Source organism: Canis lupus, chromosome 4, assembly GCF_011100685.1.
Source record: "Canis lupus familiaris isolate Mischka breed German Shepherd chromosome 4, alternate assembly UU_Cfam_GSD_1.0, whole genome shotgun sequence".
Lineage (NCBI taxonomy): Eukaryota > Metazoa > Chordata > Mammalia > Carnivora > Canidae > Canis > Canis lupus.
This window is the reverse complement of record NC_049225.1, coordinates 21,132,042-21,152,788: the sequence shown is the minus strand read 5'-3', so window position 1 is coordinate 21,152,788 and position 20,747 is coordinate 21,132,042. Positions and strand designations below refer to the sequence as shown.

The 20,747-nt window shown below is 42.8% G+C and overlaps 1 protein-coding gene and 1 long non-coding RNA gene across 4 annotated transcripts in view; one reads left to right on the top strand and one right to left on the bottom strand.

Annotated features, from left to right (window-relative positions):
- The window catches only part of HK1 (hexokinase 1), a 120,083-nt gene that overhangs the window by 83,394 nt on the left and 15,942 nt on the right, over window positions 1–20,747 (bottom strand). For 2 of the 3 annotated variants that reach the window (XM_038534166.1, XM_038534167.1), the window contains 2 exons: window positions 11,751–11,944; window positions 1,931–2,027 (listed from right to left, as the gene is read on the bottom strand). In XM_038534166.1, coding sequence (XP_038390094.1) covers window positions 1,931–1,957 — 27 coding nt within the window. In that variant the 5' untranslated portion in view covers window positions 1,958–2,027; window positions 11,751–11,944. The remainder of the gene's footprint in view (window positions 1–1,930; window positions 2,028–11,750; window positions 11,945–20,747) is intronic. The other variant, XM_038534168.1, reaches the window with a different exon arrangement.
- On the top strand, window positions 509–6,532 carry LOC119871465. The gene is made up of 2 exons (XR_005357920.1): window positions 509–703; window positions 5,909–6,532. It is a non-coding gene; the product is annotated as an uncharacterized LOC119871465 (long non-coding RNA).

The window sequence follows — 20,747 nt, the reverse complement described above, 5'->3', positions numbered from 1 at the left end:
GGAGAAAGTAACTGAATGGACCACATGATTTTGGGTCCATTAGACTAAGAGTGGGAATCCAATATCCAGAGCACACCATTTCTAAGTTTGGAACATCTCAAAATATGAATGTCCTTATGTAATTACAGGTGGAGTCACATGCCTCACCCCCAGCCCTGAGTTTGTCCTGGAGGTAGAAAGAGCACATAGGCTGGGAGTTACAGGGACTTGAGTTCTGTCACTGATAAGTATAAAATTAGGCAAGTAACTTACCTTCCCTATGCCTGGGTTTTCCCATCTGTAAGATGAGAATGATACCTACTTTGTTGGAACTTTGTGAAATTTAAGGAGACTGTGTGAAGTGGCTGGCACAGAGTAGTTGCTCAGTGAATGACACCAGTAAAGATCATAGACTCACGGAGACATAGGGCAATAACTGTGACTCACCGAGGGCCACTTGAGAGAACAAATCGATTTCCAACTCCTGGGTTTCCTGCTTGTGTCTGAGATCCCAGAGCCCATGTTCCTCTTTCCGGACCCCCAAGGACCACAGAGGACCAGCCCGGAGACCCACAGACTGGCCCTGAACTCCAAGTACCAGTGCCCAAGCCTGCTGACTGCCGCGTGGCGCCTGTGACACTGGCTGCTTTGTGTCACCTCTCCAAAGCTGACCTGGCCTGCGTTACTCTCTCAGTAGCATTCTGCCTGGGGCCTTCCAGGCCAGGTAGGGGCACCGAAGGGGACAGTGGGGACCATGAAAGGTTTGACAATGGGCAATGACAGCCCAAACAGACCCCCTGATTTGGAGGAGCTCCTCCTTTCCCAGAGCAGGCAAAACTTTTTTTTCACCCCAAGTGTGGAATAAAGGAGAAGGAACAGGCATTGGGGCCCGGGACCCAAGGAGTTTTCAGGTGTGTGTATTTAGTGGCCTCCTGTTCACTCTAACCCAGGGAGGTGTCTTGGATTACAGAGATGAGACTAAGACTGAGACCCTGAGCTGTCACGGGGGTGTCAGAAGTGGGGTGCAATTCAGTTCTCTCAAAGCCCCGTGAGGTAGGAAGGATATTTCTGGGCTGGACCATAGGGATCCCCTCAGAGGTAATGAAGGGGGCTTTTCGAGCCAGGCCTGTAGGACTGGGGACCATTGCCCACCCACCTCACATGGAGAGGAAAGCAACTCCTTGGCCTTGTGTTCCCTCCTCCCCACTCCTCCCCACTACCTGGGAACGAATTTCCCCCACCCACAGACTGAGCTGGAAGTCTTCACGAGGCAGGCAGGCCAGGTGACAGGAGGGGTTGACAGGCTGCTCTGAGAGAATCCTCTCCCTGGTGCACACCTCAAGTCCCAGCCCCGGGTTTGTCACTGGGCTTAATCCCGACTGTACCTCATTTCCCCAAACTGTTAAAGGGGATCCTGTGTAGTCCTTGCTATGGTGTAACCATCTGCAGATTAGGTTACTAAAAATGAACCAGCTACTCAGAAGAACATAATTTGTCCCATATAAACATTTTCCAGGGTTTGTTCCAACACCCAGGGGAGAAGTAAAGCTCTCTGTGAGAGGCAAGAATGGGCTTCTGCTTTTACACGGCCATATACAATCTGGCCAGGGAAGACTTCACCTAGAAAAAGCCACATTCCTGTGTTCAACACATGTTCATGACTTTGTAGCAAAAGGACCTAAGAAGTGATTAATCCACTTAGGGGTGACACAAATGACCCTCTGGGTTCTCCTTGCCAGGACCTATCTGACCCCGGGGGTAAAATTAAACTGCAAAGAGAGCTAGAGGACGGATCTGTGGGCCTCCTGCCTCACCCCACAACACGTGTCTGCCGAGCTCTGGGTCTCCCTCCGAGACAACGGACCCCAAGTAATCTCCCACGGGAGAAGGGTGGGCAGGCAGTGGTGCCTGTGACCACGTGAAGTCAGAAAAGAGCAAGGGGAGGACTTACGCATCCTTGTTGGCAAGTCTGCCCCATGGTTGGGAGGACGCCCGCTGTGCCTGGGTTCTTTCTTCTCTTCTGCTTTCAGCAGTCGGGGCTGGGAGGCCTGGAGAAAAGCAAAGCCCAAAGGAGGAAGAGTGAGGGGCTCATCAACCTCATTCCTCTCCTTTACAAGTCGGGAAGCTGAACACCCCAATACTGAAGACCGGGTTAGCAAACAGGCCTCTGTTTCTAGAAGGATCTGTAATCCCAAGTAAAATGTCTAAGGTTTCTGGCAGGATATTATTCTAGAAGGAATCTCCTGGAACCCAGTCTGCAGGTGGTGCCTCGTCAACCAACTACAGCCTCCTCTGCTTACAAAGAGGTCCAAAAATAGGGTCTTGCTTCAAGGAGGAAATCCAACAGAAATGGAAATTAGCCAAGATAGCCTCAAAAAGTCCAAAATTTGGAAGTGTGACCTTCACCAGAGTCATTCTTTTCGCCTAATTTAACCAGGGTAGGGTGTAGCTCTGGGTAAAAATTACTTCTCTAATTATAAAAGCAATGCGCACACCTCACAAAAAAAAAGTCATGAAATACAGGCAAGTAGTTTAAAAATTGAAATGATCTTTACTCATTACAGAAATAAGTTCTAGGGCAGCGCCGGTGGCGCAGCGGTTTGGCACCGCCTGCAGCCTGGGGTGTGATCCTGGAGACCCAGGATTGAGTCCCACGTCGGGCCTCCTGCGTGGAGCCTGCTTCTCCCTCTGCCTGTGTCTCTGCCTCTCTCTCTCTGTCTATGAATAAATAAAATCTTTAAAAAAGAAAGAAAGAAAGAAGTTCTATTAACATTTTGGTCTAGGGGATCCCTGGGTGGCACAGCGGTTTGGCGCCTGCCTTTGGCCCAGGGCGTGATCCTGGAGACCCGGGATCGAGTCCCACGTTGGGCTCCCGGTGCCTGGAGCCTGCTTCTCCCTCTGCCTGTGTCTCTGCCTCTCTCTCTCTCTCTCTGTATGACTATCATAAATAACTAATAAAAAAAAATTAAAAAAAAACATTTTGGTCTATATCCTCCCTTATATTTTTCTCCAGATAACTACACACCAGTAACACCACCAAAATGGAACCATGCTCTTATACTTTTTTTTTTTTAAGATTTATTTATTTATTCATGAGAGACACACAGAGAGAGAGAATCAGAGACACAAGCAGAAAGAGAAGCAGGCTCCCCGCAGGGAGCTAGATATGGGGACTTGCTCCGGATCCCAGGATCATGCCCTGAGCCAAAGGTAGACCCTCAACCGCTAAGCCACCCAGGCGTTCCACTCATGTTCTTTTTAAATCTACTTTTTTCATGGAATAATACACTATGAAAATCTTTTCATGTCAATTAATAAAGATCTTTTTTTTTTTTTTTTTACTGGTTACACTGGGTAGAGATCTTATAGTTCGTATTCCGAAAGGCTTACTGAAGAATGATAATTCAATAAGTGTCAGATGTCCTACGTCAACATTCATAGCAATTTTATTCAGTCTCTACCATATACTGAGCAGCTTAGAAATATTAATGTGATTTGCCTACCAATTAGTGTGCTGCAGCAAATGCAAAAACTTCCTTACTATTTAAGGTCTTTTCAGTTCAAAGAGGGTAAGCCAAGAGTCCAGGCTTCTAAACATTGACGTAACACTGGGCCCCCAGCCACTGGATCCCAGTGGCTCAGTGTTGATGAATTCTGCTAGAGCTGGTGTTGGTGGGATATCTGGTGCCCCCAACATCCCAAACACTCTGTGGCCCAGCTCAGAAGCATAAACAAAATTTGTGGGGGTTTCTTTGTTATTTGTTTATATAAACAAAATTCTATTAATTTATTTTTTTTAAGATTTTATTTATTTATTTGACACAGCACGGAGCACAAGCAGAGGGGAGCAGCAGAGAGAGAGGGAGAAGTAGGCTCCCCACGCCCACTGAGCAGGGAGCCCAACATGGGGCTCCATCCCAGAACCCTGAGATTATGAACTGAGCTGAGGGCAGGTGCTTAACCGATTGAGCCACCCAGGTGCACCCAAAATTTAATTTAAAGCTCATACTTCATTCCTTCATCCTGAATATTTCTCAGGGTGAAAAGACACACACAGAACTTGGCTGTCATATGTTCTTCAGTGAACTTGGAAATATCTGTACTTGTCTTATATTTACTTACTTTTAGCCCCCCTCTCCTACTGGAGGATAAACTCCCAGGATACAGGGACTTTGTATGTCCCCCCGTGTTGACACACAGTAAGTGTGAAACCAGCGTTGAGGTCAGGCTGCTTGGTTTGAAGCCCTACACAGACATGTAATAGCTTTGACTCTGGAAGAGTTACTTAAACTACCTGAGCCTCAATTTGCTTGTAAAATGGGGACATTAACAGTAATAACAGAGCTGCATGGGAATGTGAGATCTGTGCATGTAAATAGAGCACTTAGAATCCTGCTTTACAACTAGCAAATATTCAATATATATGTTATTATTGTTGATTGATAAGCAATTTACACAAATTCACAACAGTTGTGAAAGCAAAAAGGAGCCATAAATGGCTTATAATTGAGACATAGCCTATTTAGGGGGTTGGTTTAAAGCAGTGAGTCCAGGGGCACCTGGGTGGCTCAGTCAGTTAAGCACCTGCCTTCGGCTCAGGTTATGATCTCAGGGTCCCGGGATGGAGTGCTACAGTGGGGCTCCCTGCTCAGTGGGGAGTCTGCTTCTCCCTCTCCTCCCTGCTCATGCTCTCTTGCTATCTCTGTCTCTCTCTCAAAACAAATAAATAAAATCTTTAAAAAAAAGAAGAAAGCAGTGAGTCCAGAGGGACAGTACAAGACAATTTGTTGGGGTGACATAAGACAGTATCAGAACTTTTATTTATGATAATATTTTTATAATTGATATAATTCATATATCAAAATATTCACCTTTTAGACTATATGTAATTCAATGTCTTTTTAAGGATATTCACAAGGTTATACAATTATCACTACTATCAAATTCCAGAACATGTCCATCACCCCAAAAAGAAACTCTGTCCCCATCAGTAGCCACTTCCCACTCCCTCCTCCCCCCATGGCCCGGCAACAGCTAATCTACTTTCTTTCTGTGTGGATTTGTCTATTCTGGACATTTCATGTATGTGGAATCACCAATGTATAAATCCAAAAATAATGAAGATACATGTGTGGGGGAATGTGTCTGCAGAAATATTTTACTGATAGAGTGCAGGACCGAAAAGGTTTGGAGAACCTGGCCGAGATTGTAAAGCCTTCTTGGTTTTGTCCACAGCTCTTCTGACCTGACAAGAGGTCATAGACTTCAACAACTTGTGCTAATTAAAACCCAATACCTAATACAGGCCAAAGCAGAATGTGACCTGAAGATAATATACATTTTGCTTTATAATTTATGATTTGTGTTTATAAAAGATATTCCCTGGAACCCCTGGGTGACTCAGTCAGTTAAGCATCTGTCTTCGGCTCAGGTCACGATCCTGAGGTCCTGGGATGGAACCCCACATCGGGCTTCCTGCTAAGCGAGGAGTCTGCTTCTCCTTCTCCGTCTTCCCTTCCAGCTCACTTGTACTCTCTCTCTCGCTCTGCTCTCTCTCTCAAATAAACAAATAAAATCTTTTTAAAAATCAATAAAAAATTTAAAAGATGTTTCTCTAATTATGCTTATAATAGGCTAACAGGCAAAATAGTAATGTAGCCTGGGACCTGGGTTCTCATCCTTACTCTGCCACTTACTGAATTTCTCTGAGCTTGTTTCCTTGTCTGTAAAATGAGGAAGGTAATAGGTGAGAATCAATAACTTTTTTTCCTTTTGCATTAGAATTTGGCCTTAGGTTAATGCTCTAGTTCCACTCTCCCAGTTACCTGTCACCAGCTAGCTCCCCAGGTCTGACCTTTGTAGTTTACCTGCTTGTACTCACCAACATTTTTCCTTAAAGCTCTTCTTTCCATCTTATCTTTTAACTCAGGAAAAGACCCTTCATGCAGAGCATCCCCACTGGAAACTGAAACTACCCTTCAAGCAATAATGAGCGCCCTGAAAGAAAGCTCAGTCCACTTGGGACTCACACCTACATGGATGGGTCATGGGGCAACCTGTGCGCTGACCAACAGTCAACCCTACCTCATTGTTTTTGTTTTTTTTAAAGATTTTATTTACTTATTTGATGGAGAAAGAGAGCACAAGTGGGGGGAGCAGCAGAGAAACAGGAAGAAGCAGACTCCCCACTGAGCAGGGAGCCCAATGTGGAACTTAGTCCCAGGACCCCAAGATCATGACCCGAGCTGAAGACAGATGCTTCACTGACTGAGCCACCTAGGCACGCAACTCTACCTCATTGTGATACTAAAATCTCCACCCAAGGAGGAGCACAAGCCTTATTTATGTAACTTACAATGTACGTCTAGGCATGTTTCCTTGAGGTGCATGTGTGACTTTATGCCCACCTCCACATGCAATGACAAGGCTCCCTTTCTAAATATTCATCCTGACCCTGAATTAAAAAAAAAATCATCCTTGTTCACAGCTTTGGAAATTATTCCCTGTGGTTTCCTTATTTGTTGCAAATAAAGTTTCTTTTGTGTGACAACTCCACCTGGTGTAAGTTCTATCTGTGACTCACCAAGGAGGGAACTCATGTTGGTTCAGTTACAGTTAAGGATAGAATATCAACTATGTTATGAGTAACACTTCTCTTTTTTTTAAAGACATATTTGAGAGATGAGATGCCTGTGTGGCTCAGCGGTTGAGCATCTACCTTCGGCTCAGGACGTAATCCCGGAATCCCGGGATCGAGTCCCATATCGGGCACCTTGCATGGAGCCTGCTTCTCCTGTCTCTGCCTCTCTCTGTGTCTCTCATGAATAAGTAAATAAAATCTTAAAAAAAAAAGAAATAAAAGATTTATCTGAGAGAGAGCACTTGGGTTGAGGGGTGTGCAGAGGGAGAGGGAGAGAGAATCCTCAAGCAGTCTTCCTGCTGAGCATGGAGCCCAATGTGGGGCTCAATCCCAGGACCCTGAGATCATGACCTAGGCTGAAATCAAGAGTAGGACTCTCAACTGACTGCACCACCCTGGTGCCTCTGTTACTGAGTAACATTTCTGATGATAAAGAAAATGATCCCTCATTGATAGGTTGTTCCTGGGTTGGAAAAATTATAAATACTAGATGGGATGGCATAGCTCTAGGTTTCCCCCAGTGAGGTGACTCTTGTTTCATCCCCTGCAGAGACCCCGGAAAATGTCCCTATGGAGTCATAACAAGAGAATTTGGCTCCTGCTGGGCAGAAGGCTTTTTAAGCCAGGAGGAATCCTGCACCTACCTAGTGAGAGCTTGTCTTCTCTCATCTGTGGACTTCTGCACAGACTCCCTCAGAAAAGAAACAGTTGGCATTGTCCTGCCAGCAAGCTGTGGTTCCTGTCTTATAGCCCCACAGGCAGAATGGGGCCAAGTGTGGCCTGTGGCAGTCTTTGAATCTGAAGGTTTAGTATAGTCTAGAACACTCCTGGTGGGGGATCAGAATAAGTCATGCAGAGAGCCTGACTTATAGTAGGTACCTAAGCGGTAACTGTAAGTACTAAATAAATGGTTTTTATTATGAATATTGGTGTTTCATTTTATCTACATTCACCAACTCACGGTGGACAAGAGATTATTCTAAGCCTGAGAAGCCCAGGAAGGGTATCAGGCTGCCAGATACAGTCCCATTATGAAACATAAGAAAACACCTCTCTGTAATTCTGAGAGAAGAAAATATACAAATGTCCTATCAACAAGTATTTATTTAGCACCAACTGCATGCCAATCTCAGTGCTAGAGGTTAGGAGCACTAGAGTAGAAAAGATAGACACGGTCCCTGCCTTGCAGAGCATATAACAAAGAGAAATTACAGTGCATTGTGATGGTGGGAGAAGAATGGGGAAGTTTATTTTGAACTACACATATCTGGGAACCCAAGAAGACTTCTCAGAGTAGGAAACCAGGCTTTAGCCACAGTACAGAATCCTAGGTTGGATAAAGATTGGAATGCTGGTGCTCATCTTCTTCCCCTGTACACATGGTAGATTGTTGCAACCATGGGCATGCCTTTCTCTATCCATGGCCCTGGGTAGTTCTCATTGACAAAGACCTGGCCTTGGCCAATGACTTGCTTTGGCAAGCTGGACAATGCAGCTTGTGGTCTCTGTCTCCATTTCTGGCACACAGCTCCTAAAATCCTTGTAATTTCTCAAGTTTTAAGAGCAATGAGAGAATCCTGTATTATAATCATTGGTCTTTTGTCCCCAAATAGCTCCAGTTCCTGAAATAGTTCCAGTGATAAAGGTGAGAGGAGTGTCTTGATACTCATAACAAGTTCCTTTCAATGAAGCTGAGTTTATGTTAATGAGGATGGTTGCCTGGGGAACCAACCTTATACTTTAAAGGTGGGAACTTTCAGCTTGCCCCTCTGCAAGGCAGGGGCAGGGCCTGGAGGACACATTAGTCACCAAAGAGCAATGATTAAATCACTCTTGACTGTATTGGAGCCTTCATGAAAAACTTGAAAGGACAGGGTTCATAGAGCTTCCAGGTTGGGGAACACATAGAGATTCTGGGAGAGTGACTGCCCTGGGAGGGCAGCTCTGCACCCCTTCCCACATACCCTGCCATATGCGTCTTTTCCATCTGGCTATTCCTGAGTTATATCCTTTTATGATAAATAAGTAATCTAGCAAGTCAATGTTTCCCTGAACTCTGAGCTGCTCTAGCCAAGTAAGCAAACCTGAGGACAGAGAATTGAGATTCTATAGCTGATCGGTCAGAAGCCCAGGTGACAACCTGACCTTGTGATTGGCCTCAAAGAGAGGGGAGAGGGTATCCTTTGGGACCAAGTGTCAGACCATAGTCTGACACTGTCTCTATAACCAGGGCACAGGGTTATAAGAGCACCTGGCTCCAGAGTCCCAAACAGATCAGGGCTGGCCACTCACCACTGACATAATCCAAAGGCAGAGGAATGAGTGGTGGTGAAACAAGAAAGGAATTTATTTCAGTGAGGAAATCATCTGAAAGACAGCGGACTAATTAATGTCTCAAAGACTGCCTCCAAAGGGAGACAAAAGTACCTGGAGGTTTATATAAAGAAAATGTGGGACGAAGGTCAGGGGGTACATGCAGGTGGGCAGCAACAATCAGGTCATTCATGGTCTCTGGGTCAGTCCCAGAGGGCCTTGCTGGCTCAGGGCAGTCCCTATTTCTTGACGGGGTAGTTTTGGTTCCCATCACGGGATGCTTTGCTCACTCAGTCTTTTGTCTGAGTTAAGAGATAAGCCGGGAAGAAGAACTTAATCAGTTAGAAAATTAGTTAGAAATCAGTTAGAAAAAAAAAAAAAAGAAAGAAATCAGTTAGAATTAGACTGAGGTCAAAATGGAGGTGGTTGCAGTCCTCTTTCATCTTAAGTAGAATTGAGTTTGATCATAAGACATTCTGCAATTCTGGTGTTGCAGAATTGTTTGGTGTGGGAAGAAACCCCACACATTGGTAACCCCCCACACATGGTTGAGTCTGAGAAGTGAGAAGGAGACATACAAGTGGAGTGTTTCTTCCTTTACAACCACCCAGCTGAGCTCAACCAAATTGCTGAAATAGAGAATCATGAGTTTATTTTTTCAAGTCACTAAGTTTGTGGGTGTTTTTTTATGTCGTAGCAGGTACCTGAGGCCCAGGGAGCTGGTGCCTGCCCATCAGGAGCAGGTTGAGGTAGAAGAGCCCTGAACTAGGAGCCAGGGAACCGTCTCTGGTTCGGGTCTACCTCCTGTTCCCCAAATGGTTTCAGGGAGGCTGCTTAACCTTTCCAACCCTCAGTGTGTAACCCAATTACAACTGCTCTACTGTCCACCTCACTGGATTGGGGTGAGGATCACATACAGCTATGAGGATCCCTCAAGGGAGCCATTAGCATGGCCTGGATGGAAGCTGGAAGAAACCTTGTTGCTCAATAACCATTAATGATGCCACAAGAAGAAAGAGTTGCATTCACAGAGGACTAGCTGCACTACAATTCATATACATTTTCTCATTTGATCCTGTCACAGCATTACAAGGGGGATAATAAGATTCTAATTTAGGGATGAGGATGCTGACACTCAGGGGTGCTGGAATTTTCTCAAAATCACACAGCAGGACCTGGAGAGAGAGCATAGGTACAGATCTTACAGACTCCAGAGCCTTTCTTCCCACTCTGCATGCTGCCTCTCCTTCAGAGCCTGTGTCATGGCATCCACCCCTCCTTATACCTCAGCCTCCTGAATGCTGGAGTGAGGGGAACCATAGGCTTCCCAGACCCAGGCCCTCTGCAACGAGAGCCTGCAGGAGCCAAGCTGCCCCACTAGCATTCAGAGCAGTTTCTCAACAAACTCCACAGGCACTCTTGCCTTCCATTCTGATACCTGGGTAACTTCCTAAATCTAGTTCAAACACTGCTCCGGATCACCAAAGCAACCTTACCTAGAATAAATATTACATCTTCTCTATTGGCATTCATTTCTTACGTTCCCATGAGTCTGTCCCCTTCTTCCATGGCTTCCTATCTGCTGTTACCCAGGAGATGGGAGTGGAAGGGGAAAAGGAGCCCTTGTGACTGGCCCAGGGCACACAGTTTGAAGGTCATTCAGTGCAGCATTGCTTTTTGTCAAGAGACTATTTGATCTAAAGTTCATGTAGAAATTCATGGCATTTCCACTGGCCCACCATGGTTCCATTCTGCATACACAGCCTACTTCGTGCTGTGAGCTGGCATTCCCCTATCGCTCCATTACCCTTGGAACCTGTCACTCTTCTCCCTGGGATTTGCTTGCACAGATCTCTTTAGAACTCCCTCCTCAGATTCCAAAGCATCTATGTAAACCAAGTGTTGCCTTTCCCAAAATAGCTGACACAGGCACCATCATAACACACTTTCAAAGTAGATACTTCATTTCTTGAATCATTGACCTGAAATTAGGGATCCAGATATCCCAGCATTTTAATAACAAAAAAAATCCATAATTCATTTATGTCTCCTAATGGCAGGATTCCTTTTTCGTTTCCATTTAGAGTTTCTTTTTATCATTTTAGCCTTGTTTTCAGACACCATGAACACCTTAATCAATTGACTTTCCATCTTTTTCTTAAACAATTTACTTGGAGGTAACTATAACTAGCAATTTTTGAGTGTTTATTGTTTGGTAGGCCCAGCTACAGATGACTCAAGGCATTAAATCACAAGAATCTCTCTTAAGTAACATTATCCTATTTTATTGAGGTTCAAGAAGATTGAGGAATTTCCCAACCCCATACAGCGGGTCAGTAGCAGAGCCAAACTTTGAAATCAGGCTCGCTCCAGCTCCCCCATGCTCCATCATTCTATTATGCTCTCCCTCAACTGCATGGCATCAATTCAGACACAGAGGCTAGTAGGGAAGGGAAATGAGTACTCAGGAGAGAGAGGCCTTTTACAGTTTATCAAGCTATGATGAACACAGCATTTGCCTTTAAAAAAAAAATCACACTGTAGATGGCATTAGCCCCACTACTTCAAACAAAAAGATGTAACTATAGTAAGTTCTGGTCCAGTTATAAATCACTGTGTAATCTTGGGAAAGTGTCCCTCTCTGGGCCTCATCAGTAAAATAAGTGGGTTTAAACCTTAGGATCTACCCTTTGAGATCATGAGACTTGAGTATTCTTTTATTTGTCTTATCTACGGAGAATAGGAAGCTACATACTGCAAAAGGCCAGGAAGGATCTAGCCCAGGGAAGAGTGAGACCACCGCGGTATGGCCACTTGCCTTGGGATGACTTGAGACACCTCTGCTGCCTCTTCACTTGGTCTCACTCTCATTTTCCCAAAAGGACAACATATGCTGCCTTGCAAACCAACTGTAGATTCCTGGCACAAAGCAGTAGTGGGTGGGTGTTTAGCTCTTTTCTTCCTTGGGAACAATGCTCTGGGTAACAGTTCTTTAGTTGGTTAGTTAGAGTCCTGAGAACGGAAAGAGACAAAAGATGCATTTGTCATATCAAGAGTCACCAAAGGACTGGCAGGGGGAGAACGTGCGCTGGCGTGCTGTGGATAGAAAGGCATGGGCCTTGTTTCCAATGAAGAGGATTGTACGGTGGCCTTGTGGGCAAGGCTTGGGGCACTTGGTACCCTAGACATGAAAAAGGTGCTGTATGGCTATGAAGTTCTTGATCCTACTCATAGGAACCTCATAAAAACCTTGGGTGAGGGGCAGGAATCATGGCAATGGTAAAAAAAAAGGATGGTGGGAACAGTGATGAATGCTGGCCCATGTGCACAGAGCCCTCATCATACTTATCAGGTACTGTACATTGACTCTGGAAGTTTCCCCAGAATGCTAGGAAACAGAAACCATTTTCTTGTGCCAAGGGAAGCTGAAGCTTACAGAAACTAAGTCAAATGCTCATAGAAATGGGCAGTGAGGGGGGCACTTGACAGGACGAGCACTGGATGTTATACTATACATTGGCAAATTGAACTCCAATAAAAAAATATACAAAAAAAAAAAAAAAGAAATGCAACAGTAATACACATGAAAATGTAGCAGAATGGAGCTTTGGATTCAGGTCTCTCCCTTCCTGGGGCTTTAACTTTTTATCTTTTGGGTGCAGTAGCTGAGGCTTAGAGCAAGCAAAACCAACTCAGGTTTTACAATCTACAGAGAGATGAAATACTCAGACTAGTGGGTAAAGTAGAGAAGACAAATATCTGGTTGATGCCAGCCAGAGCTGGGGTAGACCTGAGCCAAAATTCCTAGAGAATGTCACCTCCTTTCTTCCTCTTCCCCGCATGAGGCACTTCTTTGGGGACAAAAGCCACTGTTCTTCCACTCTCTTCCATAATCCTGGGGATGACCAACCACGATTCCCCCACCCAGCCACTTTACCTTTTTCCTACTGTTCTTAAACCCTTCCTTCAGAGAGCTTTCCTTATAGTCTCTTAGGGGAGAGAGGTGTTAAGAAATCACGTTAATTACCTAAATTGTGACTTATAACTGGTAACTATCACGAGGAAGTATAGAAAGCCATAACATCTAATCCTGGGGTTCATGGAAGGCTTCCCAGAGAGGTGACTTTGGATCTGGGACACATTGGTCTAGGCCAGGGTTTTCTTTAAAACCCCTGAGGCAAGGACAAATGAGCCTAAATAAAAGAGGAGGAGGAAGTGGTAAAGAAGGAGGGTGTGCTTTATAATTTATTAACTCACCCCCTGCAGACTTGGGCCTTGCTGAGAGTAGGCTGGCCTGGGTCTCTACCCTCTAGGACAGTGGTTCTCAAAGTGCCTAGATGAGTGGCAGCAGCATTTCCTGGGAACTTGTTAAAAATGAACATTCTCAGGCCCTGCCACAGACATATCAGATTGGAAAACTTTGGGGGAGAAGCCAATGATCTGTGCTTAATAAGCCCCCCTGGCCTTTCTGCCACCTGCTCAAGTTGAGAGCCACATTCCCTATGTCGACAGTCAAGTGCATTCACTCATCAAAAGTATAATAGACCCTGGTTCTCTTCCACTCTCTCATGCTCTCCACATGGAAGAGGAATTCACAGATGATATTTTGAGAGAACACCGAACAAGGAATCAGTAGCCATAGAGAGAAATGGGACCAGCTGTCTAATGGGGTTAGAGGTGGATAAAACACAAGGATTTTAGCCATTTAGAGATTAATTTCCCAGGGGGTGAGACTCCAGGAGGTGAAAGCATATTCCCTGAGACCTGGAAAGAACCTAGCATATCATGTCCCACTCCCATCCCCATCCAAGACAATACCTGGTATGCAGGATCTCAGCCTTAAAAGCAGGTTTTTTCCACTGGTGGCTGGCTGTGCCTGACTTCTTTCTGTTGGCCTTAGGGCTCTGGACTCTTGCATAAACCCCTTTCTTCCCTCCCACTACCTCCCAAGGATGCTTATTTGTGGTTCTTAGCAAAGACACAATCACTGACCAACTAAATACAAGAGAAGACCCCAGACTTATAAATGTTCTGATTAAAGCAAGAATAAACATAATAGCAACTTCAAGTACATGTGGCCTTCAGCTGGGCAGGCTGACACAGGATGGCTGTGCAGACTGGCCCACATTCTGAAGAATGTTAAATTAAGGTCACAAGGATCTGATTCCTAACTCTGGTCCGAGCCTCGGATGCTCCCCAACTCACTGACATCCCTCTCATGTGCTTTTGTTTCAGTCTTGCATTCTTGACTTGGACCATATATTTAAACTGCCAATGCTTATGTGTATTTACTACTTCACAGCCATGACCTCTTAGTTTCTGGAGTAAACTGTCCTCAGAACATGCTTCTTGTGTCACTCTGAAGTTCCTCACCACATCCAACCAAGTGCATGTTTATTCACACATTCATTTAACCATTCTGCACATCCAGTCCCAGGCTACTTGTGAATGGATACTACCCAATTTTTTCTCCAAATTGAGAAACCAAAGCTTAGACAAGTTCTACTCCAACAAATATGCTAACAAAAGACCCAACTCAGGGAAAACAAAATTTGGCAGAGTATAAAAAGGCAACTTAAATCTGAAGAAAACTTTCAGATTTCTCTGCCAATAGCCCAGGAAGTCGACAGAGAGATGATTAGCACATTTCAGAGAGAGCCAGACTGAGGCCCAGGAAGAAACACAACACAGGGACCTGCCTCTCAGCCTGGTCATCCCACCACCAGTCAGTACCTCCCAGGGCTGGGAAAGCTCTCAGGGACACCACTATCTGGAAATGACGTCAGCCCTTGAGTGATGATAGGGAACTTATCACCAACCGAAACAAAACCTTGAAAGAAACTTACTATGAAATGGGTCTCTGACACTTCTTGCATAAAGATGGTCTTTGGAGAATCACATCGAGATAAAAGCTCACTCCTCTGGGGCTGGAATCACAGCTTCTCTATGCCCTCTATGATGTCGGACAAAAATGTGGCCACAAGCTCTTAAACCGGCTTTCCGCCAAATGCTGGAGAGAGAGCTCATTTGCCCACCACCCCGTAACAACTGAAGCCAAATCTCCATTTCATTTTTACCACAAAAAAGACTCCATCCTACCACAACAGTCTTTTGAATTCAAGCCTCTTCACAGAGGAAGCAAAAGACTTCCTATCTCAAGCAAAAAATGCCAGCTATGTGCTCCCACAGGGTTCCAGTGCCCTGGAGGCGCAGGGCACCAGGGCTATCACAATAACCTCCCAGCTGATCTACAATTCAATTCTCTTTTGTATAGAACTCAAGACACTGTCCAACAGTTTAGATCCCAAGCTTCAATCCCAGGACAGTCCACCCTGTTCTCTCCGCCAGAAGCAGACTCAGAAATTTAGACAGACTAGGATCTTGGGACCAGACACTGGCCACATACATAATCTTAACTCTCTCAGAGGAGGGATAAATTCTCAATTTGACCCAGTAAGTGCTGCCTTTTGTGTAACAGGCATAGGAGGGAAAGGATGTGAGTGAGTGGTGGGGGCTGGGAGCAGATTTGAACTATGAAGTCCTCAAACAGACAAAACACAGATTAAGCACACATACACTCAAGAAAAATGAGCCAGGCAGCCATAGTGTCAGCAGTAAGTGTTTAATAGTAAGTATTTTAGTTATCAGAAGAAATGCAGGTGATTCTAAGAAGATGGATTTGACCTGGGATATTGACTAACCTGTCAATTTCCCTGGGAAATGTCAATCTCCTTTCCTCTGGCCTCTCAGGCCTAATCCCACCATCAGATTTATATCTTCACCCAGCCCTCCCCCCATTCCTTCACAGTTGACTATAAAACACTGTGTTTTTATCAGCAGTAAGGTACCTGGTGGATAATATTTCATTTAGACCTATAAGAAGCTATTAAAAAAGGGAAAAGGTGACATAAATCAAAATGGTTATCCATAATGTATTGTTAAGCCAAAAAAGTTACAGAGTAATGTATAAAATCCCATTTTTATTACCGCTGCTACAAAGAAAAACAACCATATCCACATGTATCAACTAACTATAGGAAATGTCTGATTGAGTAGGTGAAAGATGGTGAAGGTTAGAGAAAAATGATGTAAAATCTTCTCCTGCCTCTCCCTGCATATAACCTGAGACAGTTACTTCCTGCTTCTTTGCTAGGGGCAGGAATATCTCAGATTCCAGCACAGGGGTTCATGGAGTAAAATAGGGGCAGAAGGCCTGCTTGAGCAAAGAGCCAGAAAAGCAAGTGAGGCTTGACCAGCCTCAGGTATTACTCACAGAGCCCCAAGGGCTGGAGATGGTAACCCAGTGAGATATTCCCTCCCAGTACTGCTTCTTCCCCAGAGACTAAAGGTCAACCCCCAAAACCCTAACCAAGGAGAATACTTGGGGCTAACAGAAATGTTTAACTGGGGGCTTGGGGGTCCAGGACCCTACATCCTATGGCTCTTCCTCTCCCATCTCTATGAATTCACTGGGACTAACTCAGATTAGGCTCCAGCCTTAGGCTCTAACCCAGTACACATTCTAAATCAGAGTAGTAGATAACCCTTAGGTGAAGAAGCTCACCAAGCAACTAATTAGATATATGAGGAACAAAACTATCTGAAAAGAACATCAACAAACCAGGTAACATATACCATTTGAAGCAGAAATATTAGAATAGGCATACAAGAATGTAAAATAAAGATGATAGATATACTTAATTATTTAAATAAAATTTAAAAGATGATAGATCTATTTAATGAGATAAAGAAGAATAGCATGAAATAAAATGAAATTATTTTAAAAATCTAGAGGTATTATACATGAAAAACATAATACAGAGTTGAAAAACAATATAATATATATCTGTGTGTGTGCCCTCACATGTGTGGCACCAAAACATAGGCCATGAAAGAAAAACTAACAAATTAAAGTAAACCCCATTAAAATTAAAAACATTTGCTCTTTGGGAGACATTGTTAAGAAAATAAAACGCAAAATGTAATAAATGGATACATCTATTAGAATGGATACAGCTGAAGAATGAATTGCTGAATTGAGAAACTCTCTTAGTAAGTGGTAGGGAAAGAAAAAGAAAATAGAAAAGTTAAACAAATGAAGGATAGAAGTAGAAGTGTCAATATTTTGATAATAGGAGTCACAGAAAAAGAAAAAACAATAGAAAATATTTGGGAAAAAAAAGATACATTTCCTACAATTAAGAAACAAAATGAAGGACTTCAGATTGAAAAGGCCACAGAGTGCTAAACAAAAGGTATAAGGCAGGGAGTACATGCTCAATGGTAAAGATTTGACTGCAAAAGATATAAGGGAAAATCCATCTCACATTACAGGATATCATAGAGAAAATTCTAAAAACTTCTAGAGCGACACAAAAATCACCCAAAAGGAAATAAGAGCTAGTTTGACAGTAGGTTTCTCAACAGTGACAGTGAGATAAAACAATGGGTTTAATGAATTGAAGGAAAGGATTCTTGAATCTAGACTTTTATATCCAGCCAAATTATCACTTAAATATGAGAGCATAATAAAAATACCTTTAAGTATATAAGTCCTCAACTTGCCACATAAAGTCTCTCCTTGAAAATATTTTTGAAGAAAGTAGCCAGATAAGTGAACGTTTATCAATAACAACACAGAACTAAGATTCTATACAATGGCAACGTGGCAAGTCACAGGAGTAGAAGAGACCAAAGTACATGAAAGCATGCTAAAATACTTGTCTTCTTTGGAAAAAGATTTATCTATCAACCTCCCAATTCCATAGCCCCCCCCCAAAAAAAAGGAGAAGAAAAGAGAAAAATGAAATATATGTAAAAAGAAACATAGGTAAAAATAGATTAAAATAGACATAAAAATAAAGATGGTAGAAAAAAGTTTGAATATATTAAAAATTATATAAATGTTAATGTACTAAACAACAAAAATATTGCCAAATACTATTTAGAAGAGGTATGTCTGAAGCATGACAGGAGAGTTGAATAAAAAAAAGATATATCAGGTGACTTACTTATCAAAAGAAAGCTGGTGAGTTAATATCAAACAATATAGACTATAAAATGAAAGGTATCATTAGACAAACAATTCACTACAAGAATGTTAAAATTTTAACTTATAAAGAAGATACTAAAATGTTCATAAATTGGCCTTTAGGGGTGGGGTGCCTGGGTGACTCAGTCAATTTAGCATCTGTCTTTGGCTCTGGTCCTGATCCCAAGGTCCTGAGGTAGAGTTCCTCATCTGGCTCCCAGCTCAGGGGGGGAGTCTGCTTATCCCTCTCCCTCTGCCCCTACCCCCTGCTTGTGCATGCTCTCTCTCTCTCTCTGAAACAAATAAAATCTTTTTTATAATTGCCCTTTAAATAGTTAAAGTAAAAATTGTTAGACCTATTGGACATCTAACAAATCCACATTTTAAGAAGAGATTTAAATATATTTCTGTCTGTTGCTAGGTCAAGCAAACAAGCCAAGTCAACAAAGACATAGAAGAGCTGAACAACAAAATTATAAGTCTAATCTAATAGACATATATAGAATTCTTTATTTAACAGAGAATATATATTATTTTTAAACACACATAAAATATTAGCAAAGTAACCCTTAACAGATTTCTAAAAAATAAATACAATATAGACCAGGGGTTAGCAAACTATAGTCTGCAGGCCAAATCCAGTCTGCCACCTAGTTTTATTTTTATTTTTTTTTAATATTTTATTTATTTATTCATGAGAGACTCACAAAGAGAGAGGCAGAGACACAGGCAGAGGGAGAAGCAGGCTCCATGCAGGGAGCCCGATGTGAGACTCGATCCCTCGTCTCCAGGATCACACCCTGGGCTGAAGGTGGGGCTAAACCGCTGAGCCACCTGGGCTGCCCCCTGCCACCTAGTTTTATAAATAAAGTTTTATTTGAACACAGCCATACCCATTCATTTACATATTGTCTACAGTGACTGTATGGTCATTTATAGAGCTACAATGATACAGACCATATGGTCCATAAATCCTAAAATATTTATTTTCTGGCCCTTCACAGGATAAGTTTGCCCAATCCCATAGTCTATGATCAACACACAATTAAGTCAGGAGTTAACAAAAAAAATTATAAATTTTAAAGCTTCATGTTTTGGAAATTATGAAGGTAAAAACTTAGAAGCTCTTTTTTAAATTTTATTTTTAAGATTTTATTTGAAAGAGCATGAGCAGGGGGAAGGATAGAGAAAGAATCTCAAGAAGACTCTATGCTGAGTGAGAGCCCAATATGGGGCTCAATCTCACAACACTGAGATTATGACCTAAGCTGACATTAAGAGACAGAAACTTAACAGACTGAGCCCCCCAGGTGCTCAGAAACTTGTTTAAATAACTAATAAGTAAAATAAGAAATCATAATGGGAATTCAAAATATTTGAAACTGATGGTTAAGATGTAGAAGGTAGCAGCAGATCACTGTATTCACTGTAACAATTGGGGGGGAAATGGATAAACTGAGAAAAATCACATTTCTTTTTAAAGATATTGGAAAGCTATAGATATGAAGAAGTCTAATGGAACTAAATATCAAGCAGAAAGAACTCTTCTAAGATGAATTGGAGATTAGTGACTGCTTTCCTCTCTGAGGCATTTGCTGAATCTGGGCATGGACTCCTAGAAATTGGACTCATCAGAGCAAAGGCAAACCTGCTGAGAGAGAGAGAATGAGAAAAAAAAAGGCAGTTTTTAATGGCCATGTAGGCTGGCTTAATAAAGTAGAATCTCAAGAAGTCTCAGATGCACAGCTGGTTTCCCTACCTGCCAGTCCTCCCCCACAGGATTTATACTATGTTCTGTGCAATAGAGGAGTCTATGGGTTAGAACATAAATTCAGGGAAAGATTTTCTGAAATACTATGAGAAAGAGAAGTCTGCTTGAAAAGAAGGCCTGCAATAAGCACAAATTAAGCATCAATCTTAAGATATTTGAAACTAAAAGTAAACTGATCCAGCTCAATATCAAACTGGATTGAAGTAATGAGTCTATCATTTCAGCTATCTCAGAGAAGAAAGGGTTGTTCTCTTTCTGGGAAAAAAATAACATCTACTTCAGATTATATGGATATTACTATACAAGACAGAGAAAAATAGAGAAAAGTAGAAAAATAGTAGGAAATTGGACCTATAAGCAAGAGAAAATATAGACAATAAAAAGAGTCTCACAGGTCATCCAGAATTGGAATTAGAGTAACAGACAAGGACTTTAAAATAACTATTATAAATATGTTAAAGAAAATAAAAGACAAGATGGGCAAAATGGATGAAATGATAAAGAATGCCAACAAAGGAATTGAATTGCTAAAAAAAGGGGGGGGGATATTCTACAATTGAAGAAACACAATATTTTAAATTAAGAATTAGTTAATCCATCTTTACACTTCCCCTATGCCTCACTCCAGGTTGCTGTGTCTCCCAGACAGGAGTTTGTGCACACATCTGGTACCCTAGGCTTTGCAATTGCCTCCCAGAACACATTGATTATGTGGCTCTGGTGGTCAGTGGGCCTTACATTCCAGGGTCTCACAGAACTGTAACAAACAAACAAACAAAAACAAATTTTAACTGCCTATCCCCTCAGGGAACAGCACAGAGGCAGTAGACTGAACCATCCAGTTTTTCCACTTAAGGCCCTTTTTTAAAGATCTTAAGATCTTAAAACTGCCATCTGAGGGTCACTAATTTAACACAAATCTAGGAGCCAACTGCAATCCCCTTCAGAGAAAGAGGAGGCTGGCTAGTGCCATGTTAACACTCCCTCTACCCTGCCTCAAATCTCTTGTGTCT